This window comes from Paramacrobiotus metropolitanus, unplaced genomic scaffold (assembly GCF_019649055.1).
Source record: "Paramacrobiotus metropolitanus isolate TYO unplaced genomic scaffold, Prichtersi_v1.0 Parri_scaffold0000029, whole genome shotgun sequence".
In the NCBI taxonomy this organism is placed as follows: domain Eukaryota; kingdom Metazoa; phylum Tardigrada; class Eutardigrada; order Parachela; family Macrobiotidae; genus Paramacrobiotus; species Paramacrobiotus metropolitanus.
Window position 1 is genome coordinate 770,653 of NW_026570249.1, and position 27,858 is coordinate 798,510.

General features: G+C 39.9%; 4 protein-coding genes across 4 annotated transcripts; 2 read left to right on the forward strand and 2 right to left on the reverse strand.

The window, feature by feature from the left end:
- The first annotated feature begins 15,472 nt into the window (after positions 1-15,472).
- Positions 15,473-20,174, forward strand: LOC129588395 (ras-like protein). Its single transcript, XM_055482591.1, has 2 exons — positions 15,473-15,871; positions 19,442-20,174. Exons 1-2 carry the CDS (start codon positions 15,561-15,563, stop codon positions 19,722-19,724), a joined length of 594 nt encoding a protein of 197 aa, XP_055338566.1. The 5' UTR covers positions 15,473-15,560; the 3' UTR covers positions 19,725-20,174.
- LOC129588397 (uncharacterized) lies at positions 16,084-17,452 on the reverse strand. Its single transcript, XM_055482593.1, has 2 exons — positions 17,027-17,452; positions 16,084-16,933 (listed from the first exon to the last, which is right to left on the reverse strand). The coding sequence occupies exons 1-2, from the start codon at positions 17,204-17,206 to the stop codon at positions 16,697-16,699; spliced, it is 417 nt and encodes a 138-aa protein (XP_055338568.1). The 5' UTR covers positions 17,207-17,452; the 3' UTR covers positions 16,084-16,696.
- LOC129588398 (bdellin B-3-like) lies at positions 19,915-20,951 on the reverse strand. The gene is made up of 3 exons (XM_055482594.1): positions 20,762-20,951; positions 20,482-20,604; positions 19,915-20,224 (listed from the first exon to the last, which is right to left on the reverse strand). The coding sequence occupies exons 1-3, from the start codon at positions 20,805-20,807 to the stop codon at positions 20,166-20,168; spliced, it is 228 nt and encodes a 75-aa protein (XP_055338569.1). The 5' UTR covers positions 20,808-20,951; the 3' UTR covers positions 19,915-20,165.
- A 1,137-nt stretch (positions 20,952-22,088) lies between these two features.
- Positions 22,089-26,184, forward strand: LOC129588288 (uncharacterized). Its single transcript, XM_055482455.1, has 5 exons — positions 22,089-22,217; positions 23,134-23,598; positions 25,003-25,086; positions 25,568-25,675; positions 25,741-26,184. The coding sequence occupies exons 1-5, from the start codon at positions 22,089-22,091 to the stop codon at positions 25,876-25,878; spliced, it is 924 nt and encodes a 307-aa protein (XP_055338430.1). The 3' UTR covers positions 25,879-26,184.
- Positions 26,185-27,858: the final 1,674 nt, after the last annotated feature.

The following is a 27,858-nucleotide window of genomic DNA, read 5'->3' on the forward strand; positions in this document are numbered from 1 at the left end:
AAACTTACAGAATTTGTTTCGACAGTATAATGTACACAAACAGAGGTTACAGTTCAATAAAGCTCTTGGGTCGAATGTTACACATAAATGTAAAATCTGCCAGTACTTGTGTAAAATGCCTTTTTAGCTTGCTTGCATGTCAAAATTGTACGCTGTTTTCGGAGGTGTTTTCGGACGAAGAGCTGTTAGTAGTTAAACAAAAAGTAATTTGATCAGCCTGGTTTATACCTAACGTGTCGCTCTGGCAGCAGCACAACCCACTTCCTAATTTCGGGCCGAATATCGCTCACCTTCATTGTTTCCATTTGTAGTATGATCGATTATTTATCATATGTGATCAGCTTTACAAAGAGACATACTATACGAACACTCTAAAAATTTATTTAGCCCGTTTCTTCCGTTCCATTAAAACGACTGCTTGCTCATATGGACACTCTATTCTCATTCATACTTTATTAGAAAAAGGTTTCTCTTATGGTGAGACTTGACAACATAAATGTGCAATTCAAGATCCCGATTTGCATTATGCAAGTACTTGCAGAACTTGCTATACAATTGTGCTGCGCATTTTCAAGAGTAGCGTGGCGGTACTGGCACTGCAGTTGCAGTCTTCCGCACTGGAACCGTATTGAACACGTCCAGATATCGACGATCATGATGATGGTAACGGATGTCCGCTGCGGTCTGTAAAGTTACTTTTAACTATCATTTCCCCAGCGAATCTGGCGCCGTCTGGTTGATTGTATTCTTACCTACTCAGCAAAACAAAGCCGGTGACATTTATCCACAGCACCTTTTTTTTAGCGCACACCTTTGTTTATTTTTATATAGTACCGCCCCGTGAAGGTTCAACAATAGCCGTTATTTTACGGTTCAAGTAGTTGCTATAGTTTGTTGATTTTCGATGATTTATTCGTGATGACCTCGGCTAAACGCGACCGCACTCTGCAGGAATCGCGAGTGTTTATCTTGCAAGAGTTCTTCTTAAAGCTTTTTGGATTTCTGGAGAACAACTGCAATGCCGTAACGCAGACACTTACCCTCGCCACCGCTATAATACTCTTATTGGGAGGTACATTTTCAGCGGCGCTTGAATTAGCATCCATTGGATGGATATTTGCCACTCCCGATTCAAAAAATTTATTCTTCCGGGTGTTACCATTTGTCCCATACAGCTTCACTAACATTCGCGGGGTGTTTATTTTATACGTGTGCCGCAAAAACTCACAATCGTGGTTTTATTCCAAAACTTGCGCAAACGATATCTTGGCCAACATTTCGAAAAATAACCCATTGAAACAAAAACTAAAAAGACTGTTAGTCGCCTCGGTGGTACTCGGAATTTTAGCATTCGTTACTGTCGCACTTTTTGAGGTCGGTGATTGGTTGCACTGGCTTGATGAAGATCCGCGACGTCTGAGTTTTCAGTATGATTTACCGTTAGATCCTCTTCCGCTGCGTTTTCCAATATGGCAGTTCATGATACTGTGGAATCTGTTTAGTGCGTTTCTTTTCGCTTTATCACAGCAAGTTTATATTGGACTGATTACGCATGCGGTTCTGATTAAATATGCACTTTTGGACATTGCCGACTGTCTTGAGAGGGAAAGGCAGCATATGCTCCGCTGGTCTCAAACAGGAAAATTAAATGAAAAAATATCTGAAGCTGTTTACACGAACATCAAAGGCTTGAAGTTTAGGTACATGCAGGTTGTGACCTTTTGCCACTACTTAAATAAAACGTACGGACGCGCACTTTTTATGATGTACGGAATGGATCTGTTTACCATCTGTGGATTCGTGGCTGGCATTGTGTCTGATGATGAGAAGTATTTATCGGCTTACATGTCGAACTGGTTCAGTGTTGCGATTTTTAGTTTGTATATTTTACTGATGACACCGATGGTGGCGGTCTACGAACATGTAAGTGTACAATACTGAAGCGCGCTTTTTTGTTGTTGTTGGAGCAACTGATTCTGTAATATAACCCTCTTCTAACGTATTTTTTATGTTCAGTAATTTTGTGGCATTAGAAAGTGCAACACTGTTTCAGAGTTGTGGAATAAATTTACAACTGCACCAAATCGTGGAAAGTTATCAACTTACCCAGGATATGGAATCCCCCTATTTTGAAAAGGTACTACAAAGTAAAATAACGATCGTGTCTTGTCATGCATAAAGACTATATAGAGGGACTAACGTCGAACTTCAGCAGAAAACGCAATTTTTAATTAGGTAAATCGCGCAGTCAAAACATATGTCGCGACATATAATTTTGTACTAATACCTAAATTGTAAAACTATTGGCACTTCTTTCAGCTACTCTACAGGAAGAACGTTAGAAGATTTTTGTGCGCTACTATTAAACAAATATATAGTTTACCGCGTGATTGGCGTATTTACGATATAACAAATAAATATTTGTCTGCCTGTGCATCGTTTATTAGATTATTTATTCAAAAACGTTAGCAGACAAATTTAAATGTTGCTGCTACTGACGCAATGGGCGTAGCAAGCAAAATGACATTATTTTATAAAATACAGGATTTAATGTAAAGCGGTATTTAATTGTTTGATACCGAGTACAAATGCAAAAGTGGCGTCAGTCAGTGGCAGACGTATACTCTGGCAGAAGCGTTAAGCTTTCCGAGTGTTGGACTGTGGATAACCAAAGATTGGTTCTATGTTTCAGAGAAATTTCCAATGGCTCTTAACGAGTTTTCTAACTCTTGTTCGGGACCAACCAGTGATGTTTTCTGGAGCGGAATTAATCCATGTCACTCGCAGCTTTCTTGCCGGAGTAGGTGTCCCTGTTTCGACTTTTTAATTATTGATTCTCAGTTGTTACCAAATGCGTGTTGTATATTTACCTAATTAATGCTGCCTTTGGTTTTTGTTGCAGACCTTTACTTTCGTATTATCATGCGCAATTGTTCTGAAAGAAATTATACAACGGAACGACGAACTTCTGCAGCGTAGCGAGAACTGCACTCGCACCATATAATATGGGTCTGACAAAAATTGTGTAAATTATAGAGTTTATTAATTAAAGTGGCTAAATTTTTCATTTTGGCACTGCATAATGTACCGACTGCATAGTGCACTTAACGTGAGTACATTATTAATGTCACCATATTTTTATTCAATGTTATCGTGATGTGGCTTGATCGCAAATGGTTTTGCTTTAATGACCGGGTTTTCTACAAACAATTTATTAATATCTGCGAAAATATTTGACATTCAGTGCGAGCTATTATTATGTTGCGCTATGATTATTATTAAATATTCAAATTTCAAAAGTTCCGAAAAATACACCATAATTGTATGTGTAATCTGCTAAGTAACTTACCAGATTTTCCTTTCGAATAGGATAATTACCCGCATGTAATTATTGATGATTATAGATATTACTAAATCAAACCGGTCATGTACAGATAGTGAACACCGACACCTGTACGAATCTCCGGAGTCTCACACTCCACATATGCAAAACAACTGCAGCGATTGACTTTTATTTCGGAAAATAGTAGAAGTGGCACCAAGTACATATTTTATTACATAAGGGTAACTATTAGTTAATTACATACCATCTGTGCAAAAAGTTTTCCATCCAGACATTGTACGTGCACACGATCGACCGATACCATTTACGTCTGAAGGCATAATTATACATTGTACAGTATTCCAAACATATATGCAAAATAAGAGAATTTCACTAGTATAATGTTGAGTTTGGCCTTCGTAATCAGCTAGTAGTGTATTAAGCTTAAGACTGAACTGGAAAACTTTGACTCACAAGAGCATTGTACAAAATGGGTGATCTGAGATCTCTAATTTTTACTCTTTCCAATCCCTTGCTTGCTGCATCTTCCATCATGCGCAGCTGTCACCTCTAAAAAGGATAACGTGCGAACCTGTTACGTAGATGCAATTTGCAATTAATTAACTAAAACTGCAATATTCATCCTTTGAATATACGATATTGGTTACCAGATAAAGTAAATGGCTGAACAACTATTAAGGAATCAGTTTTCCCAGTTTGCGTACTTTGGCATTTTGCTATGCAGTCGTTAGAGTATGTTTTTCCGTTGGATCCACAGACTGGTTTGTAAATTTTGGGACAAGGACACTTTCCGTCCGATTCTGGTGGCGTCTGCCCGCTGTCTTCTTTAGCGGATTGTGCTGATTTGCAAGCGCCTACAAAATATAGATGACTGGCTGGATCATAATCTGCGTAGCGCTGTGGGATAAGATATACTGCTTCAGTTTTTGCAAGGAAATGATTATTTACACCGCAGGTACGTGTGTATTCCGTACATTGCAGTCTAGTAATAAAATTTTACAATAAACCGGACCGTGCAACTTCGGTCCGGTTTATTGTTAACAGCTCTTCATAACAATCATCGTGCAAAGCTTTGAAATGCTAACAAAAATCGTCAATACAGATAAATACAGGCAAGTAACTTGTCTCGTACATAACAAACTTACCAAAACAGATTAATACTGCTAGCAGAATCATCCATAATGACGGTAATGACATTTTAATAAGGAAATAGAAGTGTGATAGATAATATTTGCTTAAGTTTAAAATAAAGATTTTTGGTTCTTCCAGCAAAAGAAACGCGAAGAGTAGTCGGTCATGCTGACCATGAATAACACAACCGGCTTTACTATCCATCGATATGATATTGCCTCGGGGAAAACTTGTTTTTTTTATGCGGCATGCGTGATTTTAAGCACATCAAAACAACCGAAATCAAAAACAATAACAAGGAGTTATGTCATATGATATCCTTAAATTGACAGCGACACGTTCGGAAAGGGCATAATTTAGCTGAGCCAAGCAGCAAAAACGCTTGCTGCTAAAGCTATGTACGAGGGCTACTCGGAAAGTAATGATAATCAGTATCAGTTAGTAATCATAAAATTATGCACTAATTTTTTAAAAACTGTAGCATTCATAACTAGATCATAGGGCAATGGCCGTGGCCATACCGCCTAAGGTTGGCGGTTAGCAAGACTCTGAACATGGCTGGGTAGCGCTGATTTTTCACTGATCACTGAAAACGTTGCCTTAATTACTGGCCAGTTTTCATGATATTATTTTGAAAAATTGATTTGCAGAGAGAAGTGTAGAATTTTTTCATGCTGCATTGCCTGTTCTGTTGCCTTAATAAGGACCATTCTTTGCTGATGTTGCCAGCTGGTTCCAGCGAACTCGCACTGAGAACTCCGTTTTGACAACGGTGCTCAAATTTTGGAATGTTTTTTGCGTTTTCACTTTCGAAAGTCCTCATAGTCGAAACCCTGATCGGAAGTATTCATTTCCGACCCCGAAGCAATAGCAGAGGGTCTAAGCATTATGGAAGGAAAGGTGTCGAGGGTGTGCTGCAGCTTCTTACTGATAAAGCAGAAGAAAATGGTTTTGACACGGTATCATCCGTGTGGTGCAATATCGCGAAAATCCACAGATAAGCACCCGTCATTGCTTTATTTTTTTCTCGGCCTGGAGTAAAAGTATCGTTCCACATTATTTTTCTTAGGTTACCACGAAAAATTTCATTTTTGAGGAGTATTAAAATTAGCTATAGTTATAGCCTTATGGCCAATGCATTGTTTCGTACTTTAAGCACATTTTACGATTTAATACAAACCACTTCACGTGGTATCGTACGAGGCTTATGTGCGCCAATGGCTTCCCGTTTCTGAAACGGGCTAGTAGATGACAGTTAATTATTTTAAGTTTAGAGATAATCTGTAGGTCCCCATTACCTTTTTCATGCTAGCGGTATGTGATAAAAATTGATAGCGAATGGAAATGGAAGTATTTACACAATTACAGCTGCTAATCTAGCTTTACAAAATATTGTTAAGTACCACGTACAGGCCGTCAGAAACAAAAACGGTTAACGGGGAATATTGGACACACATAGGCCTCGTAATGATAGCGCATTCAAGTGGTTCGTATTAATTCGTTAATGTGCTTAAAGTAATGAAGCAATGCATTGGCCATAGGCTATAACATAGCAAGTTTTGTAACTTCTAAATTCTGTTTTGGCCACGCCCTGCCGACCATGGCAGATGAAATTATTTTTTTAAGCATACCCTAGTGTTACTCTGCAATCCTGCAAAAAATGAAGTTTTTCTGAGAGGGGGGCCTGTGACGCTAGCCTGGTTAGTCCTTTATCTGTTCGAAATATTTCCTGGCTTGAAAAAATTGTTGCGTGGCAAAAGTTTGAAAATGATGAAGAACTGGAAGAAAATATCAGTACACCGATCTCTAAGATACCTCCTAATTTCTTTTCGAAAACGTTTGATGAGTGGCTGTTTAGCTGTTTACGATGTATAGAGATTAAGGGACATTGTTTTGAGAAAATACGAGGAAAGCGCTGATGCAATAAAAAATCGTGCGATAGTTATCATTACTTTCTGAGTGACCCTCGTATCTGTAGGTAAAACGTAGCTTTATACATATTTAACAGTATCATGGTATTATGAGTGCTATGTTTAAAGATAATCTACTTGAAAACTTGCAATATTGTTAATTTATCCAAGATCAGAAATGTGTGGGGAAGTTGTAGAATCTTGAGAAAGTTGTAGAATCTTTTACTACAGCAGCAATTTTAGATGTTCGCTTCAATTATGTGTGATCAAACCCAGCAGACTAATTTACGAAAGGTTTAATGCATTACAATCATAATTATCAAGACAAATCATTAAATACAGTATATTCACCGTTTCGCGAAATGTATTAGCATAATGTTTAATAGATAGATTAATCGATGTATTTTACGACGACCACAAGTCCTGCACATGAATACTTAATAAGTTTTTAGTATCTTTATCTTTATATTCATACAATCTTACCGACCAAAACGTATTTATGCGCCGTTTTTATAGACTCGTCAACGCGTGGTCAGTTTTAGTCCAGCTTGGTCTTAAAAAATTCCATATTTTCCATAGGTGTGCCAATAGATTTTTGTTTTTTTTAATTAACCAGTGGTCAGAAGATGGTTCCACCAGGTCTTAAGTATAGGAAACGTAAAGAGCACTCGAAGAAGTATTCACTACTGCAGTCTGCACAGCAACACAAAGTAAGTACTCGTACTTAACATGATGACTGTAACCACGGAGACTATAGCGGATACATATTAATACTTCCTTTTTAGTATAAATAATAATTGTTACGAGGTATGTGAGCAATAAATTAGTACCCAAACGTCCATAAAAGGTACATCGCCCAGTATGTCGCTTACACAGTATCTATACGTCACAACGTAAAAACATCAGAAGTCAGAACGTCAAAAAAACAGAACGTCAGGTAATCCGAACGTGAAAAATCAAAAACGTCAGAAATTTAGAACGTAAGAATATCAGACGTTAGAACGTCAGAAGGTCAGAATGTCAGAACGTGGAAAATTAAAAAACGTCAGAACGTCAGAAATTCAAAATGTCAGAACGTTAGAACGTCAGAATGTCAGAACGTTAGAACGTCAGAATATCAGAACGTTAAAACGTCAGAAGGTCTGAAAGTCAGAACGTGAAAAATGAAAACGTCAGAACGTCAGAAATTCAGAATGTCAGAATATCAGAACGTTACAACGTCCGAATATTAGAACGTTAGAACGTCAGAAGGTCAGAAAGTCAGAACGTGAAAAATTAAAAACGTCAGAGCGTCAGAAATTCAGAATGTCAGAACGTTAGAACGTCAGAATGTCAGAACGTTAGAACGTCAGAATATCAGAACGTTAGAACGTCAGAAAGTCAGAACGTGAAAAATTAAAAACGTCAGAACGTCAGAAATTCAGAATGTCAGAATATCAGAACGTTACAACGTCCGAATATTAGAACGTTAGAACGTCAGAAGGTCAAAAAGTCAGAACGTGAAAAATTAAAAACGTCCAAAATTCAGAACGTCAGAATATCAGAACGTTAGAACGTCAGAATATCAGAACGTTAGACCTTCAGAAGGTCAGGAAGTCGAAACGTGAAAAATTAAAAACGTCAGAACGTCGGAAATTCAGAACGTCAGAACTTTAAAACGTTAGAAGGTCAGAACGTAAGAACGTCCGAAGGAAAAAAATTAAACCTTAGAACGTTATTACGTCTTATGAAATACGACTACGAAAGCGTATATACGATTTCAATCTTAGTCTTAAATAAATCACATTTTCCATACCTTCCCAATTATCCAAAATTTTTACAATTTCCTGTGTGCTTATGTCTCATTTGAAAATATTCATAATTTCCAGTACTTAAGTGCCGAGCGCGAATGCGCGAGGCTACCTTGTATTTAGCGTATTTATGCGCCAAGCGTATTTATGCGCCGTTTTAATAGGCTCGTCAACGCGTGGTCAGTTTAAGTCCAGCTTGGTCTTAAAAAATTCCATATTTTCCATAGGTGTGCCAATAGATTTTTGTTTGTTTTTATTACCCAGTGGTCAGAAGATGGTTTCACCAGGTCTTAAGTATAGGAAACGTAAAGAGCACTCGAAGAAGTAAGTATTCACTGCACAGTTATGAAAAGCCCATAACACAATGACTGTAACCACGGAGACTATAACGGATACATAAATACTTCTTTTTTAATGTAGATTGTAGATGAAAAATTATTATGTGAGCAGCAAATTACGTAAACCTCCATAAAAGGTAAAGTACATTGCCCAGTATGCCGCCTACACAGTATCTATACGTCAGAACGTAAAAACATCAGAAGTCAGGACGCCAAAAGACAGAACGTCAGGTAATCCGAACGTGAAAAATTAATAACGTCTGAACGTGAAAAATCAAAAACGTCAGAAATTCAGAACGTCAGAAATTCAGAACGTCTGAATAGTATCAGAATGTCAGAATACTAGGAAAGTGCCCTTGCTTTTTGCGGGCACTGCAAGACCGAAGCGTAGCAGGACTACGTATGTACAGAGTGATTGGCACCCCTTTTTCTGTCGGCAATCCTCCTCGATTATTTAATGCTCTCGTCCCGGTTGGTACAATTTTTAGTACAGTGACAAGTGAAATCTCGGCCTCTGCCCCCGGTACGCATTTACGTAAAATTTTGCAGATAAGTGAATGTTTCGAATACATGTTTTGAAATTACAAAAAATTTTAATTTCTTCAGCTCTTGTGGAATAATTTATGCCGGTTCATGCAGAGCTGTGGGAGGTCACTGCCACAATATGAACATATGCAAAATAGTCAGTGGTAGAATTATCTGCTGAATACGGTGTAAAGTGTTGGATTTGGTACTGGACAGTGTCTGGAACACCCCGTTAGGATACTGATGTCTCAAAATGTTTAGCAGACACCGGTATGTTGTTACTGTCACTATCGAATAATGATTTCATTATTGACAGCTCAATCCATCGCTTGTGAATGGCAAATACGCCCTCATGGACGCTTTTGTAGCGCTCTTTTGCCATTTTTCCCTAAAGGGAAAAGCAATAAGTAATCTTTTGATCATATCGGGGAGATGTCCACCGACCAATGCATACGGTTAACGTGTATATGTGCGCATCCAGGCTGCAAACATCACCATGCATATTTGCCTTTCGCGGTGGTTGCCGACGCACAGACACCATGAATTACGCGTGGCTTGAGTATATACGGCCAGCGTGCATATGTGCATCAGGTAAACAAATACCACCGCGCATATGTGCATTTGGTGGCGGTGATCGACGCACAGACACCGTGAATTACGTTTGGCTTGAGTATATACGGCAGGCGTGCATATGTGCATCAGGTAAACTAGGAAAATGCACCGAACTGTGCATTGGTTGACCGGAGCGCAGCTCTTATTAAGGTTGAAGACTGAAAGTGTCTGTAACGGCTAATTTGTAAAAGTTTGTTTTTCAATGGGCAGAGCAGAAAATAACATGGCAGATGCAGTGTGGTAGCATGTCCGAATATCACCATTAGGGCCACGGGTTGCCAGTGCCACTCCGGGTTGTTGGCATGGGGTGTACGGCAGCAAAACATTTTTCCGAGACGGGGAATGGGAGGATTTTGCCGGTCACATACATACAAAGGGCATGCCGCGAGGCGAATGCTTGCAGCGAAGCGCGGAGGCCATTTTATGGTTGTTCACTTTTTCACCCGGCTGCATTTTGGGAAAAAAATTGCAGAATTTCGACTGTATGCAAAAATCAGGTACTGGTGTCACCAACGTCTTGGCAAGCTGGCGGCAGTCTTTGGTGGTTTAAGAAAACAGTGGGGATGAGACGTGTGGTTGCAGTAGCCAGTGACTAAACGAAATTCCATCGACCTCGGACTTTTCTTAAAGCAAATCTGACCTCGGGATAATTTTCAGCGAATTTTTCTGATATAGAAAACCATTTTTTAAACTGTTTTTTAAAGGAAAAATTTCTGACTGCCGGGGTCCTATAAGCCACCGACTTGTCAAAAGTGTTTGAAATGCAAAAATAAGAGTTTTGTTAGTGGCGCCATTGCAGCCACCCAAGGTTATTGAGGTGCGTATGGGGCCCCGACAGTCGAAATTTTTTCTTTCAGAAACAATTTTGAAAAATGGTTTCTATATCAGAAAAATGCGCTGAAAATGATCCCGAGGTCAGATTTGCTCTAAGAAAAGTCCAGAGGTCGATGGGAGTCTCGTTTAGTCATTGGCAGTAGCTGAAATATGCTGTGATGAATTGCCAGTAGCCACTCGATCATCACAGCAGACATGTCCGCTTTTAGGTTTAAAAAAGCTTTAATTTGAGGTATTTGGGATGCCGATGCATGTCGTCGTATTCATGACCTATGGCGTAGTTACAATGCTTTTCAATACAGCAGTGTACCTATATAAACAGCGCACATCCACTCATAAAATTTAATCATAATCCCGTATTCGCCAGGGACGTTTGGAGCAGAACTATGACGTCATTTTTTACTTCCGCTTATGACGTCATCGTTTACTTCCGTAACAAACAGACAGACAGACACTTTTTCATTTCGCCTGAATTAGATGACCTTCGCTGCGCTCCGGTCGATGACCTTCGCTGCGCTCCGGTCGACAAATACCACCGCGCATATGTGCATTTGGTGGCGGTGACCGACGCACAGACACCACATTTTTCATTTTCCTTGAACACAGAAGACCTTCGCTACGCTTCGGTCGATCAGAACGTTAGAACGTCAGAACATTAGAACGTCAGAAGGTCAGAACGTAAAAAACTAAAAACGTCAGAACGTCAGAAGTTCAGAACGCCAGAATATCAGACCGTCAGAACGTTAGAACGTCAGAACAGCAGAACGTCAGAATGTGAAAAATAAAACGTCAAAAGGTCAGAACCTCAGAACGTGAAAAATTAAAAACGTCAAAATGTCAGAAATTCAGAACGTCAGAATAACAAAACGTTAGAACGTCAGAACATCAGGATGTCAGATTGTGAAAAGTGAAAAAACGTCAGAAAGTAAGAACGTCAGAAGTTAAGAACGTCAGAAGGTCAGAACGTTAGAAAATCCGAACGTGAAACATCAGAACGTCAGAACATCAGAGCGTTAAAAATTAAAACCTTAGAACGTTAATACGCCTTATAAAACACTACTACGAAAGCGTAGATCTGATTTCAATCTTAGTCTATTTTCTTTATATACTTCTATTAATAATGACCTTTCCAAAACAAAGCCAATGCTACCCAGTACTTAAGTGCCGAGCGCGGATGCGCGAGGCTACCTTGTCTTTATATTCATACAAGCTTACCGACCAAAGCGTATTTATGCGCCGTTTTTAACTCCTCGATAACTCGTGGTCAGTTTAAGTCTAGCTTGGTCTTAAAAAATTCCATATTTTCCATAGGTGTGCCAATAGATTTTTGTTTGTTTTTAATAACCAGTGGTCAAAAGATGGTTTCATCAGGTCTTAAGCACAGGAAACGTAAAGAGCAGTAGAAGAAGTATTCACTGCACAGCAATAACAAGTGCTTTAAAACATAATGACTGTAACCACGGAGACTATAGCGGATGCATAAATACTCTTTAGGTAGAATTATATATTTTTACTGTACGTCATGCAAAAGTCCATACGTATTTCAGAGCGTCAAAACGTCAGAAATTCAATACGTATGAACGTCAGAACGTAACACCGTCAGAACGTCACAAAGTAAAAACATCGGAACGTTAGAACGCCAGAACGTCATAAAGTAAGAACATCAGAACGTTAGAACGTCAGAACGTCATAACTTTAGAACGTCATATAATCAGAACGTTATAACGTTAGACGTCAGAACGTCAGAACGTTAGAACGTCAGAACGTTAGAACGTTACAACGTCAGAACGCCAGAACGTTAGAACGTCAGAACGTTATTAGAACGTCAGAACGCCAGAACGCCAGAACGTCATAACGTCAGAACGTCATAACGTCAGAAGGGCAAAACGTCATAAAGTAAGAACGTTAGAACGTCAGAACATCAGAACTTCAGAACGTGAAAAATTAAAATTGTCAGAACGTCAGAAATTCCAAACGTCAGCCTTTATATATTTATAATGGCCTTTCCAAAACATGCCAATACTATCCAATACTTAAGTGCCGAGCGCGGATGCGCGAGGCTACCTTGTCTTTTCTTTATATTCATACAAGCTTACCGACCAAAGCGTATTTATGCGCCGTTTTAATAGGCTCGTCAACGCGTGGTCAGTTTAAGTCCAGCTTGGTCTTAAAAAATTCCATATTTTCCATAGGTGTGCCAATAGATTTTTGTTTTTTTTTATTAACCAATGGTCAGAAGATGGTTTCACCAGGTCTTAAGTATAGGAACGTAAAGAGTACTCGAAGAAGTATTCACTGCACAGCAATAAAAAGTACTTACGACTAACATAATGACTGTAACCACGGAGATTATAGCAGATGCACAAAAATACTTGCTCTTTAGGTAAAATATGTATATTACGTCATGTAAAAGTTCATATGTATTTCAGAGCGTCGAAACGTCAGAAATTCAAAACGTTAGAACGTTAAAACTTTAGAACGTCAAACGTTAGAACGTCAGAACATCATAACGTCAGAACGTTAGAACGTCAAACGTTAGGACGTTAGAACGTCAGAACGTCAGACCGTCAGACCGTCAGACCGTCAGACCGTCAGACCGTCAGACCGTCAGACCGTCAAGTCAGACCGTCAGACCGTCAGACCGTCAGACCGTCAGACCGTCAGACCGTCAGAACGTCAGAACGTCAGAACGTCAGAACGTCAGAACGTCAGAACGTCAGAACGTCAGAACGTCAGAACGTTAGGACGTTAGAACATCATAACGTTAGTACGTCAGAACATCAGAACGTTAGAACGTCAGAACGCAAGAACATCAGAAAGTCAGAACGTCAGAACGTCAGAGCGTCAGACCGTCAGACCGTCAGAACGTCAGAACGTCAGAACGTTAGGACGTTAGAACATCATAACGTTAGTACGTCAGAACATCAGAACGTTATAGAACGTCAGAACGCCAGAACATCAGAAAGTCAGAAAGTCAGAACGTCAGAACGTCAGAACCTCAGAGCGTCAGAACGTGAAAAAGTAAAATTGTCAGAACGTGAGAAAGTCCGAACGTCAGCCTTTATATTTGTAATGACCTTTGCAAAACAAAGCCACTACTATCCAGTACTTAAGTGCCGAGCGCGGATGCGCGAGGCTACCTTGTATTCATACACGCTTACCGACCAAAGCGTATTTATGCGCCGTTTTTAACTCCTCGATAACTCGTGGTCAGTTTAAGTCCAGCTTGGTCTTAAAAAATTCCATATTTTTCATAGGTGTGCCAATAGATTTTTGTTTGTTTTTAATAACCAGTGGTCAGAAGATGGTTTCCCCAGGTCTTAAGTATAGCAAACGTAAAGAGCACTCAAAAAAGTATTCACTGCACAGCAATAAAAAGTGCTTTAAAACATAATGTCTGTAACCACGGAGACTATAGCGGATGCATAAATACTTGCTCTTTAGGTAAAATTATATATTATTACGTCATGCAAACGTCCATACGTGTTTCGTACTTTAGAGCGTCAAAACGTCAGAAATTCAATACGTATGAACGTAAGAACGTAACACCGTCAGAACGTTAGAACGTCAGAACGTGAGAATGTTAGAACGTCAGAACGTGATAAAGTAAGAACATCGGAACGTAAGAACGTCATGAAGTACGAACAGCAGAACGTTAGAACGTAAGAACGTCAGAACGTCAGAACGTCATACAGTAAGAACATCAGAACGTCATAAAGTAATAACATCAGAACGTTAGAATGTCAGAACATCAGAACTTCTGAACGTGAAAAATTGTCAGAACGTCAGAAATTCCGAACGTCAGCCTTTGTATATTTATTTAAAACAAAGCCAATACTATCCAGTACTTAAGTGCCGAGCGCGGATGCGCGAGGCTACCTTGTAATGAATAATTTATTAGCATGTACACTTAAAAATGTGGCAGATATGTATTCTTGTAAAGATGCATGGTTACGTCGTATGATGCAGTATCACGATACGCTACCGCCTCATTAAGAGCAAAATTAAAAAAAACGCTTTTATTAAAGGTAGGACCGTTTGGGGGTAAAAAAAAAGCATCAATTAACAGGATAAACTATGTCCAGTCAGTCGTGATATGCGTATTCCCATACAGATGACGTGAAGCGTTGGATTTTTTAAAATTTTAAATTGCTACTTGTGTCAAAAGGCCAGAACGATGAAAGTCTGAAATATCAGATATTTTCGCGAAGCTCGCTTTGGTAATTTAAGATTGCATAGTACACTTTGCTGATTACGACATTGTTGTAGAGCCTTACTAGTAAATATTCCTGCTGCAGCATAGTGACCTTTGTTGAACAGATAAGGAACACGAACGTAGTCCATATGGATTCAGGCAACTCGACCTCAGTCCCAAGAAGGTTTGTTGAGGTTCTTTGGACTTTGTGAAGCGGTGTGAGCAACTGAAAGTTGTACTGTATCAACGTTATTCCTTCCTACCCACGAGAGTGTACGAGTAGTAAGGGGAACGTTGAAGTCAATAGTTATTTTTCGGCGGTTCATCATATTAAATTAGTAAAACTATCCTCCTTGGAGTTTAGATTTCTATTCCATACAATTTTTCTGACAGTTTAATATAGTTTGTGCGTTATACACGTGCCGGAAACAATCGGCATCATGGTTTTATATTATCTAAAACTGGCAGTATTTGATTTCACTGCATAAACCAAACGCTTTGCAGTTTGTACCGTACTTTGTAGTTTGTAGTACAACGCATGATGCAACAAAGCTTTTAAAGTTTTAAAGCTTAAAAGGCTAAATTACGATGAATGGATATCCTGATTTTGTACCTGCTGATAGCGTGCTGTTTCACACCATTTGCATTTTGGAGGTGGACTGTTGGACGTCTCGATTACTCGTTATGAATTTGTATTCTGATTCATTAAAATGTCTTGATCTACGCCAGCTCAACCAGGATCTGTATAGTCTCTTTTTTAACTTTTGGACATTCAGAAATCACATTTATGGTGGATGGGCGGTAGACTGGAAAGCATTTCGATCCCATTCTGCCGAGACGGATTAATCATTGTGATTATTAATCAGCGCGCCAGTGCACAATATGACGGAATATAAGCTCGTTGTCGTCGGTGCCGGAGAAGTTGGCAAAACTGCCGTGACTATACAACTAATTCAAAACCATTTCGCGGAAGAATACGATCCAACCATAGGAGATGAGTATCACCAGCGAGTGGTGATTGATGGAGAAACCTGCTTGCTGGATATCGTGGACACGGCTGGCCAAGAGAAATGCAAAAGTGCGGAGCTTGTAGAACAGTACATGCGGACCGGCGACGGCTTTCTGCTGGTATTCGCCCTCAACGACCCCATATCATTCGAAGACATCTCAGCGTACCGCGAGCAGATTCGGCGGTAATTAGTAATCACCGTTTGGTCTACAGACGTTTTAGGAAGAGGCCTCACGTACGATGTTTTCCAGTGCGACGGAAATGTACTGCATATGACGCAAGCATTACTTTAATGCAAGCAAGCAAGCATTACTTTAATGCTTGCGTCAGATGCAGTACATTAGATTGTGTTCGCCGTACAGCAACAGTAGACGGTAAACCATATACGGTCCGGTGCGGACCGTATCGGAAGTGCACCGGAGAAGACGTTGTGTGTTCGCAACTGTTTGGGACCGTACGATATACCACGCACGATTACCGTTCTTCATTTTTAATTTTTTGGGAAGATCTTAGACGTAGCAGCATTTTTAACATCTGAGTTCAAATTTCTTTCAGTGAAAATGCGTTTCTTTATTATTGCCCATTTATTGAGATCAGGACGAATAGACAGAAGACAATTTACCGCACTAAGACTCCTTAAAAGAAGACAGGATGAAGCGTATTACCGTGAAAAGCAGGAGGCTTGGATCGAAAAACCTTTTCATCTCGACCGCTTCTCGGATTTGGATTGTTGGAGGATGTTTCGAGTCCGGAAGGATGATATAGATCGCCTACGGATGGCTTTGCGCATCCCGGATCTCGTTCGTACTGTAGAACGAGATAGAAGTACTGGTGTAGAGGCCTTGTGTATTTTGTTACGAAGGATGTCGTATCCTAATCGATGGTGTGATCTTCGGAGTATTTTCGGAAGATCTCATGGGTCTCTGGCGCGAATATTTTATCATACGCTGCGATTGGTTGACTGTCACTGGTCCCGATTGCTCTCTGCCCTTAACCAGCCTTGGCTAACTCAGGGAGACTTTGACGAGTTCTCTCGGGCTATCACAGCAAAAGGCGTTTTTTCCGCTTCTGTTTCTTCGGAATCTTTAATAATTTCACACATTTCAGTCAGAAGGGACTCCATCCGCCCGTACTGCTCTTCACTACCACTCCGGCTTTTATTCCGCAAATCCTTGGCTTTAAACCAAGCTACCAAATTTGCAAACCGCTCCTTGACGGCTCTGTCTGTGAGAGGTTTTGGGAAAATCTGTAAAACGATAGTTGTAGTTGCACGTAGCATTGCACGGCTAAAATCTAAATGCATGCAATTTTAGTCAACTGATTTTCTCTTAATTTTTACCTTGGTCTCGTTGAGCGATCGCACGATGTCTTTCCAGGCAGCGGTCCTGTTATCAGCAACGTAGGGATTGTAGTGTTTGATCAAATCAAGGAGAGCCAGGTCAGAGGTTGCATTGAACCGACACTTCAGTGGGCGCACATTAGGGATATCTTGATTAGTTTCTCCTGTATCTGCATCCATCGCGATAACTTCATAGTCAGAACCAATCTACAAAACCGTCTCAAACATCCGACATTCAAATCGTTTCGCATTCGGGCGCCAAATAAATCCACAGGATGTAGCAAGAGTTTTGGTTTAGAAAGAAATCATTAGAGTTTTTCACAAAAATCCCATTTCGTCTTTGTTTACACAGCGAAGTACATGAATGTATAAACAACCAATCAGAATTCTGGGATTCGCAAGATCGAGCGGACGGTTTATCGAAGTATATGCCAGCTAAGGCGGCTGCAGTTTCGCAAGGACGAACGTTACGCCCACGAAAGCATAACGATAGGATCACGACTTACCGTTATTCCTATCGTCAAACGATCCGATAAGGGTACGCCGTGATGACGTGCACGAGCCTATCGTATATCGTACGGTCTATCGTATGGCTTTTTTTACGTGCGAACACAATCTATTTCCGTCGCACTGGAAAACATCGTACGTGAGGCCTCTTCCTAAAACGTCTGTAGACCAAACGGTGATTACTAATTACCGCCCCATTGCAATTTTGCATGCCATTTCAAAAATTTTTGAAAGGTGCATTGCGAACTATTTACGATGCTTCCTGGAAAATAACTGCTTGTTAAGTGAAAACCAGTTTGGATTCCGTGCCAAACGTAACACGGAATTGCAGTGTTTGATTTTTTCGAAATTTGTTAAAGACTTTATTGATACCGGAATTAAAGTTGATGCGATAATGTTAGACTGTACTAAAGCTTTCGATCGGGTAGATCACCGTTCCTTGTTGACAACACTCGGTTTGTTTGGTATTGACCCCGACGTTATTAGTTTGTTGGATAATTATTTGATCGGGAGGCAACAGATTGTAGTCGTGAATGGTGCATTTTCCAAAAGCGGGATAACTACCAGCGGAGTACCACAAGGTTCAGTATTAGGCCCAATACTGTTTATTTGCGAAATTAACGGGTTGGTGTTTGTTCTGCTCAATGGTAGCAGGATTTTTATTTTTGCTGATGATGTTTTGAATATTGTGTTCTTATGCAGGCCTTTAATAACGGGTGACGACTACACGAAATTCCAGGAAGATATTGATGCCGTATATAATTCGGCTCTTGCTAAACGATTGACCTTTAACCCGAAAAAATCAGTGCACATGCGCTTTTCCATAAAGCGAAGTTTGAATGACGTACATAAATACGTTCTAAACAACGTTGAGATTGAAAATCGGCCTATCGCCAATATTTAGGATTGTTGGTCGATCGAAAACTACGGTGGAGTGAACACACGAGTAATTTGTGTACTGTATCGGCTCGCACATTTTAATGAAAAGGGTTGATTTATTGGACAGATCCAGAAGGAGTGTTCATTAAAATCAAATCGAGCATTATTTTGTAGCCGTGCATTTTGCCCGGAGAGAGTGTGTATATCGGATACACATTTTTCCCGTACACCGACTCTGTGGTTCAAGATGTGCGAGCCACTACAGTACCAAGATTCGGAAGCGCATAGGCTACATTCTATCGCTTTTTAACCATTATGATTCTGCAGCACTTATTTGTTTATATAAAGCATTAGTCTTTCCCCTTTTCGATTATTGCAGTCCCGTTGTTAAACCCTTTTTTAAAACTCATAGAAATGATCTGGATAAATGTGCCCTGAAATTCCTGAAAAGATTGCGAATGGGTAGTGCACTTACAGATTACTGTGGCCGGCTTCGCGAGATAAACTGGGACGGTGTTGAATTGCGTCGCATTAAAACCTCTTTGTGTGTTGCATATAAACTCGTATTCGGCACGATACCTTTCGGTAACAACTTTTTCATTAGTTATGAGTCAGTTACTGCCGCTAACACTGTTGCAGGTAACACTCGGAATGCGGATCGGATGTCGCGCCACCCATTCCCGATTCAAGCCGCCAGGACCAATTTTTGTGGAGCGGAAGTGCCAGCCAGCGAAGACTCCTTCGCATGGAGAATCGCTAAAATCTGGAATCGTCGTATCGCTCACTGCAAGCGTTCCAAACAGCTCTGGAAGACGTCTCATGGAAGGAGATCGCATCTGCTAAAGACCACCTGCCATCGAATAACCTTGACCTTTGATAAAATCGATGAATTGTTTCATTTCTTTCTTTTAAGAGTTTTAAATTGTTGTTCTTCTTATTTTATTATGTTGACCTGTCTATAGATCTCGATAAGGAGTGATTCCTTGTATCTGTAGACATTAAGCAATTAAAACCTAACCTAAACCAAAGCGTGAAACATTCGGATACCATCCCCATGGTACTGGTCGGGAATAAACGCGACTTATTGGCAAGGAATGTGAAATCTCAGCACGCCAGCGATTTAGCTCGCAGTTACGGGATCCCTTTTATTGAAACTTCGGCTAAAACGAGAGCGGGCGTTGCTGAGGCCTTCTACACGCTCGTGAAGGAGATACGGAACGCGCCTAAGCGGGATATCAAGCGTAAAAAGGGTAAGGAGGCATCCAAGCCACAGAAGCGTGATGGAGGCACTGCGTGCTGCTCGATTGTCTGAATTTTATTTGAGCTGTGAAGTGTGAACTGGCCTGGGTTTCCTTGGATTTTCATGTTTTTATCATTTACTGCACGGGCCTGAATTGCTCTTTGTATATTGTAAATCTTTTACTATGCGTAAGCAATTTTCTGATAAATAGGAATATGTCAGACACGGGTCGTACCAAAAGAAAGCAAGATCATCTTGTGCTGGAAAATACGGAAGTTTTTTTAATTACAAAGTGTAAAACTCGTATCATTGTATTTGTCGAATATGAAACACGCGTAATGCAGTCGAAAATACAGTAAGTACACAGACATTACAGATACTTTCATGGCATTAATGTACGCATGCTAAAGCAAAATATGAGTACAGAAATTATAATATTTGTAGTAGTACAGTACAACAAAACGATGAAATCAAACATCCCCGGCATTCTTAGAGTTGCTACTGCGGGTAAATTTAGACCGTTTTTCCTCCCGATTTTCCGTCACATGATCCCGTATGAGCAACTGGTTGTTCTGAAAATAAAAACCACGGCTCAACGATCCAAAACGGCTGGCTTGCCTAGTATACTACGCGTTATTAAAGTAAGCATTATGCACTGTAATTCGTAAAAAGGGAGAGGCATAATGCTGTAGCCTGTACGTACAACCTAAACAGTAAAGCGCGCTAAACGTTAAGGTTGTTTTGTGCAGTCTCGAACTTCTTGATCTGCGATTTACTTAGCAATATAAGCATAATACTGATGCAGGATTACTCAAAACTTCATAATTACTTTCACATTTGGCTTTGCATGCGTTCGAGTAGGTTTTCCCGTTTTTTCCACAGACTGGAGAGAAGTCAGCTGTGCAAATACATCCACCGCCGCCTTCTGCACTCTTTGCTGCCTCCAGAGTTCCTAAAATGTGAACGAAATTCCTTATTCCCGTGGCATGCTAATACAATTTAATGTCTGGTTTTTAATTTTCTTTGGATATCATCTTTAGCGCTACATTTTATGCATGTTGATTACGCATCTATTAAGTAAAAGAAATCAGATTGTTTTCCCAACTTACCAAAGCACAGGATCGACAAGACAACCGCCAAAACGACGAACTTCATGATGCCGGTACAAAGTACTCTGGAAAATTGCAGTCAAATACCACAATTATCGAAACGCGAAGAAGATAAAACGGTTTATGCACTTCTACGGTTTTTCGTAAGTTTCCACATAGGTGCTGTGCTGCGTATGGCACGAAAAAAATCTGGTGTTTATATGAACTTCATTAGCAAAGTGTTATTATCAGATCATGATCTGGTCCTATTACCGTAATTACACATAGCACTTAACAGGCTTCTGAGAATGCGGGTTTTTTCCATGTGTAAGTGTACTATGTATATAGATATACCGGATTTTCGTGATCAAAACAGTTATCTTTAACAAAAACATAATGATATTTGTCCGCTTGTGCTATCATTGTGAAACAAGAAATAAAAAACAGTTTGGCAGCCACAGAATCGATGGAAAAGCAACAGAACAGTGGAAATTTATATTAATTGACTTCAGAACTCTAACATCGACAAATACTGTGAAGAGATAAAAAGTCTAGGATTTTTATCAACTACAACGAAAACTCCCATCTTTTCCCATATTTTAACTAGTCTACTGGTAACCTTTGGATAGAGTAAAAGACGAAAATCTTGTCGCGCCATCAAATCTGCGTGCATGAAACCGGAACATATATACGAATTGTTCTTAAATTATACGTACAGTATAATATGCAGATGCTGCAGTAGTCTAGTACGTAGATGCGCCAAAATGGAGAGTGTACAATACGCCTATCCATGTACATTTGTATGTTAAGTGTACCTTTATTGTTTTTTATTCGGGCAATAGCCAATTAACAGAACAACAACAAGGTAGATACTAATTAAAAATTTCGAATTTTTAAAAATTTTTATTGTTTAAAGCAATATCGTTTCTATTCCAGCTAACTGAGGTGTTGACCGCTGCGCTGTCTGGTTTTTTGGCAGTGGAAAACTGATTTCCAGGTGGTCGTACATGAACTTCCAAACTGCAAGCAGTCTAGGTATACCGGTACGTTGTCGAAATTCGAAGTATAGCTGCTGTGTGTATCTAAAACTGTTTGTATTCTGTGAAGTAGCAACAGTAAAATTTGGAGGAACTGAAAGCTATGTACCTGCTAGCTGGTTTTCCAGTATTCGAAGTAAAACTCAGTCAAACGTTAAAGCAAATTGTTTTCGTATACTTGTCACTTGCAGCTCGAGCCGCGGTTGCAGCTTGCCACCCAATCGCCCTAAATGCACTGCATAGTGCACTGCATAGGGTGGAGTGTGGATTGCTCACCGGGGTCCAAGGCGTTATCCACCGGTGTATATATGATGCTCAAATGCGTTACTGACCGATTCCGCCGGAATGCTTGGAGCCGGGCACTGCAGCATTTTTTGCGGGTCATTAAAACCCGCGCCCGGAATATCACTGAGAAGCGCCTGTTGTGCCAGATGTCCTATGTATGTTTCAATACGAACTGCAAATACACTGCTCGGGATGATCTGGCGGAAGTTTAGTTAAAACTGAGCGTTGCAGTCCCAAATCAATCTATAAATCTTAAAATTTAAATTTAGATGGCTGTTAAGCAATAATGAATTGAATTTTATCTCAGTCACTTTGTCAAATATACAAACTTCGCATTGCATGTTACGTCATTATGGCAGCGTTCTTCACATTAACAGAAACGAATCGAACGTTTGTTTGACATGGATCGATGTACATGGTTTCTCCAAATTCCCATGATACTCGGGCATGTCAAGCAGATATAAGCGTACATTATACGCCGGAATATCAGTGATATCTAGAGTAGTTTTGGTGTTAGGATTTAATCTTTTAACGCTAGAGTTTTAATTAAAGGTCAAGTAGAAGCCAATATGTGCGTACAGGCGGCACAACCCGTTGTTCGTTGTCACAAAATTGTTGCGCAAACAGTATTATTTAGGCAAATTTCTTGTTCTGCATGTACATTATGAAATCGCGTTATAATTGTTGCGATCAAGGATTTGTCACTGCAAACTCTACAGCATCGAGCTAAAATTAATCGCCATGTCTGCAAATGGCTCTACTTACAATGCCGTGTCCAAAATTTTCGCTTTCCAGGAACTTTTCCTAAAACTGTTTGGCTTTCTGTGGAACAGCAGCACAAAAACTGGAAGGGCTCTTCATTTTGTCCTCGTTGGAGTTTTTCTGCTAGGTGGATCGTTCAGTGCATTACTGACTAGCTCATCCAGCGCATATGCTTTGACGTTACCGAATTCCAAAAATATTCTTCTACGTGTGCTACCGCATGTTCCTTATATCTTTATTGCCGTACGTCCTCTGGCTGTATTGTTTATTTGCCATAAATACTCCAGTTTCTGGATTACTTCGAAACAGTCCATAGCCGACATTCTGACAAATGTTTCCAATCAAAGTAAATTAACAATCAAATTACACCGATTACGATTTGCATCGATTTTACTCGGAATTTGTTCGTTTGTACTGGTTGGAGCATTTGAAACCGGCGACTGGCTGCACTACTTTGATCAAGATCCGCGGCGCCGTAATTTCCAGTACGATCTGCCGTTGGATCCGCTTCCAGTGCGTTTTCCAATATGGCAGTACGTAATTCTTTGGACAGTGTGGACAACACTGCTTTTTGCTTTATCACAGCAGATGTACATCGGTTTAATTTTGCATACTACGCTTATTCAGTATTCGCTTCAAGACATTCGAGACAGTCTGGAGAAGGAAAGCACTCACCTCCATTTTTTATCAAAAACCGGAAAGGCCAAAAGCAGTGATCTTTGTGAACATGTCTATGAGAATTTAAAGACATTGAAAACGAGATATTTTCAAATTGTAAGGTTCTGTCATAGCATTAACGGAGCCTACGGGACCGTCGTTTTTATCATATATGGAATGGATCTATTTACGGTGTGTGGATTTGTAACTGGGATGGTTTCCAATGACGAAACGTATTTTTCGGCCTATGTGACAAACTGTTTCGGTATCGTGGTGTTCAGTTTGTATATTTTATTTTTGATACCAATGATTGGCACATACGAAATGGTAAATATGACAGACGCACAGAGTACAGTCTTGAAATTGTAAATATTTGTTTAAATTTTTTACGGGGAAATCAGTCATATGGATAACAAAATTATGCGCTATAGAAAAATATCATGGATTTTCTGCGCCACGTGGCCCGTCCGGAGTTAGAGCACGATAAAGAACAGCGAACGATGTAAATTCATGAGTTACGCCAAACAACATACTACGCCACGACACGCCACACTCTTTAAACACGCAATATGCTTTTGGTTGGCTGGTGGCTTGGTGCACGCCATATATTTTAAAGAGTATCCTAATTCAGATCTATTTAGCTACGAATGGGATACACCAGAGCCGGCAAACCAGAAAATACAGACCAAAACCAATATTATATTCTGAAAGCCCGTAGTCGAAAACCCGGCCAGATACTGTAGTATTCATTTCTTTCAAAACCTCTCCCGCTTGGAACGCCAAAGCGGAAGAGTTTTGACTACCTTCACCAAATGCGGCACCCGATAGGTGAGCTGGTGACCGAGCTACCGGTATTGCCCAGTCTAGGGGACCCGTTAGGTGAGCGAGTGACCGAGCTACCGATACTGTTAAGTGCACAGATCCCGTCAAGTGAAGGAGTGACGGAACTGCCGGCACTGTCCAGTTCACGGAGACCGTTAGGTTAACGGGGGACTAAGCAGGCACTTCTGACCATTGCACAGATTCGTCACTTGAACCAGTGACTGAGCTTCCACTACCCAGATTGATCAGGTTAAGGTTCACAGAATCATGAATTCAGTTGTGAGAATTTATGGTGATTTGAGAGAATCATGAACTGATTAAAAAAAATCATACTCGTATAAAATCAAATCCGTGTTTTCATATAAAATCCGTTTTTTGCGCTAATGCGATGTACCGATTATGCTTCGACCGAAATATGTTATTTCAATAAATATTCATTGAGAACTAAATAAAAGTGGCCGTTGACCACAAGAAACGCGGAGGCGAAGCCGAGAATGTTTCTTGTAATCGTAATTATAGAGCAGTGCTCTAACTCCGGACGGGCTTCGCGTAGTTTCTTTCGGGTAGCAGCTGAAATGGCTAAATAAGCTACGCGATCATTGATTGTTGATTCTCAAACATTTATAAATTACGATAGCATTTAATTCTGCTTACGTAAAATAATAGCTCGAAGTATTTGCATCCTTAAATTAATTACAGGGATTGGAGATTAATCTACAGCTGCACACAATGGTGGAGAGCGGCGATGCTCTGCCGGAAGTGCAACTTCTAAACCGATTCAAGGTAGAACTTATAGAGATACTATAAATCGCTTTTCACAATAATAAGAACAGTTATCATAATGAAATACAAAATAAATTCTTAATATGTATAGGAACGAGCAGCGCTGACAAAAATACAACCAGGTGAAGAGTCTGTTTCAGTTCGCGTGGGAAGGACCTATAAATAAAAAAATAAAATAAATAAATTGACTATACCTGTCGTTAGTGAAGTAGTGCAATTCCCATCATGAGAGGGCGAATAAATAATTATTATCGCTGTATGCGGAGGTGCATTTAAAAAAGCGGTTTCAGCCGTTGAGTTGGTAGGGTAATTTTGATTCTGTTTTGTTGTACGCTTTTACGGTAGTGCTCATGCACCTGCAGGCTACAGCTTGTTCCAGGGTGCTATGTATTAGTTAATGAATGATTTAAATTGGTGATCTAGCAGTGCTTTCAATCACCCTGAAGGGCGGAAAAACATATACAGTTTTCCTTTTTCACAGAAAGTTTTACAAGCACTGCTCTCGCGATTTCTCAACCTCGTTCGAGATCATCCAGTTATTTTCTCGGGAGCCGACATGTTCCACGTGACCCGGAATTTTCTGGCCGGTGTACGTGAAAGGAAAATTGTTCATGAACTGTGTTTACAGTTTGCCTAACGCAGTTTTGTTTCCAGACATTCACCTTTGTGCTATCGTGCGCAATTGTACTCAAAGAGTTTATCCAGCGAACTGATGAAATACTTGTAAGAGAGTATTCCTGTAACACTACCGGGATGAAGTTGGACGTTAACGTATCCAGGGAATTTGGTTGAAGTTGTGAATGATCTACATTAAACAGCGTTCATCTGCAAGCATGAACAGTGAACACATATCAGCAGAAAAGTTGACCCACGAGACCGGAAGCGAACTGGCTTATATTGACGAAATTTCGGACTGACGGATGATTTAATGACAGCCGGCATGACACGAGTTGGTTTTTTAAAACACCGTGCCTCCGTACAAACGCACCAATAATTATTAAAATAATAATCAGTGAGCAATATAAACGAGGAAATGCACCGTTTGCGCTGGCGGCGGATTCAGACCAAGTTTTTTCGTTCCTACAGCACAGCCGTTGATTGCCGATATCTTGTTTTTATCGTTAATTGCAGCAACATTTTGCTTCATTGTTGTAGATTTTGCAGACAAAACATATTGCAGTGTATACATAATACAACACTGCACACATGGCGTACAGAGTACGTTATAGTAACGTTGTACGTACAGAGTACGTTATAGTAATGTGGACAATGGGACATCAGTTCGATGCGTGGAAATATTCTTGCTTCGTTTTGCGTTATATTTTTAATAGCTTATAACGTGGATTCGTTCTTAGCTTTACGATCCTGTGTTCTAGACTTCTAGCAGACGGCTGCTGAAAGACGTTAAACAAGCAGTGAAAAACAAAAGTACTTAAATAATTAAACCTTTACAATAATTCTCTAGTGTATGGTTTACATACAGCGAAATGCTGTACACTGTAAAGTGCAAACTGGTATAAGAAGTATTTACTGTAGTTTAACACGGACGTTTTATTCCAAACTACAGTTATAAAATTTTAGTAGAGTTATACAAATTTGCAGTTTATTTGCATTTCATTCCGCTTACTATGTTCCAACGTTTTCGAAATTGTAGCGTGTACTTGAAATTGTTATGCATAAACTAACTAATCTGTATGTAACAAACGAAATTTGCGGTTTGCACTTTTTTTTCGGTAATAACTAATGGTAAGTAACAGCAACCCTGATCTGACATCAGCAGTTCTGTGACTTCTGTCGTAGCGAAATCACAGCGGAAATGACAAATTGCCTCCATCGACAGGGAGAATCAGAAGATCCGTATCAACTGTCATTTTACGTTCCCAATCTCATTCTAGCATTTTCCTTGTTTGGCAACAGTTACTTCTATAACCGAAACACATCAAGGTTTATAAAAGACTTCTTTTTTTGCTACAAATTAAAGAATTAATATGTACAATTTGTATCACAATCATCTTTACTTTTGCAGTTGGCTTCGCAACTGTTTGGATATGTTTTCCCGTCCTTCCCGCAGACGGAATTCATATTCTGCGTGCAAAAGCATAGTACGGTAGTACCGGTTCGTTCTTAGGCTTATCCTCACATTTTCCTTGTCTGGCGACAACGACTTCTGTAGCCAACCACGTTCCGGGTTATAAAAGACCGCCGATTATTTTTTGCAGCCAATCAGAAATATGTAGCGTGTTCTCTTACTTTTGCATTTTGCTTCGCAGCTATTCGGATATGTCTTGCCGTCTTTCCCGCAGACGGGATTCATAATCTGCGTGCATAAACATACTGGTTCTGTATTTCCTTTTTGCGGTGCTGCCGAAGCTCCTAGAAGGTGAATATAATATACGGTACATATATATAATAAACTGCATCTCTGAAAACCGGATTACCACAATCAACATAAAAAAGTATAAGGTTCAATTTTGTTTTCGAAGCTTTACCGTAATAGAGGACACTGAGAAGAACTGCTAACAAGACAGCCTTCATGATGTTTTGTTGGGCGAATAATCGGAATTAAACTTACTAGAAAAATTTGTGTCGCTAGATGTATGTACCTCTAGTCTCTACCACAAAAATATTGCAACATCTTATTTTAATAGTGTAATTGCCATTTACATTGCTTATTCCCGGAGGGTTTGAGGTGTGTTGATTGCCAGCTTTAATTTACTCGCTGTACGAACATTTTTTATCTACAACATCCATCGGTAGCCAATAAAAAGCACT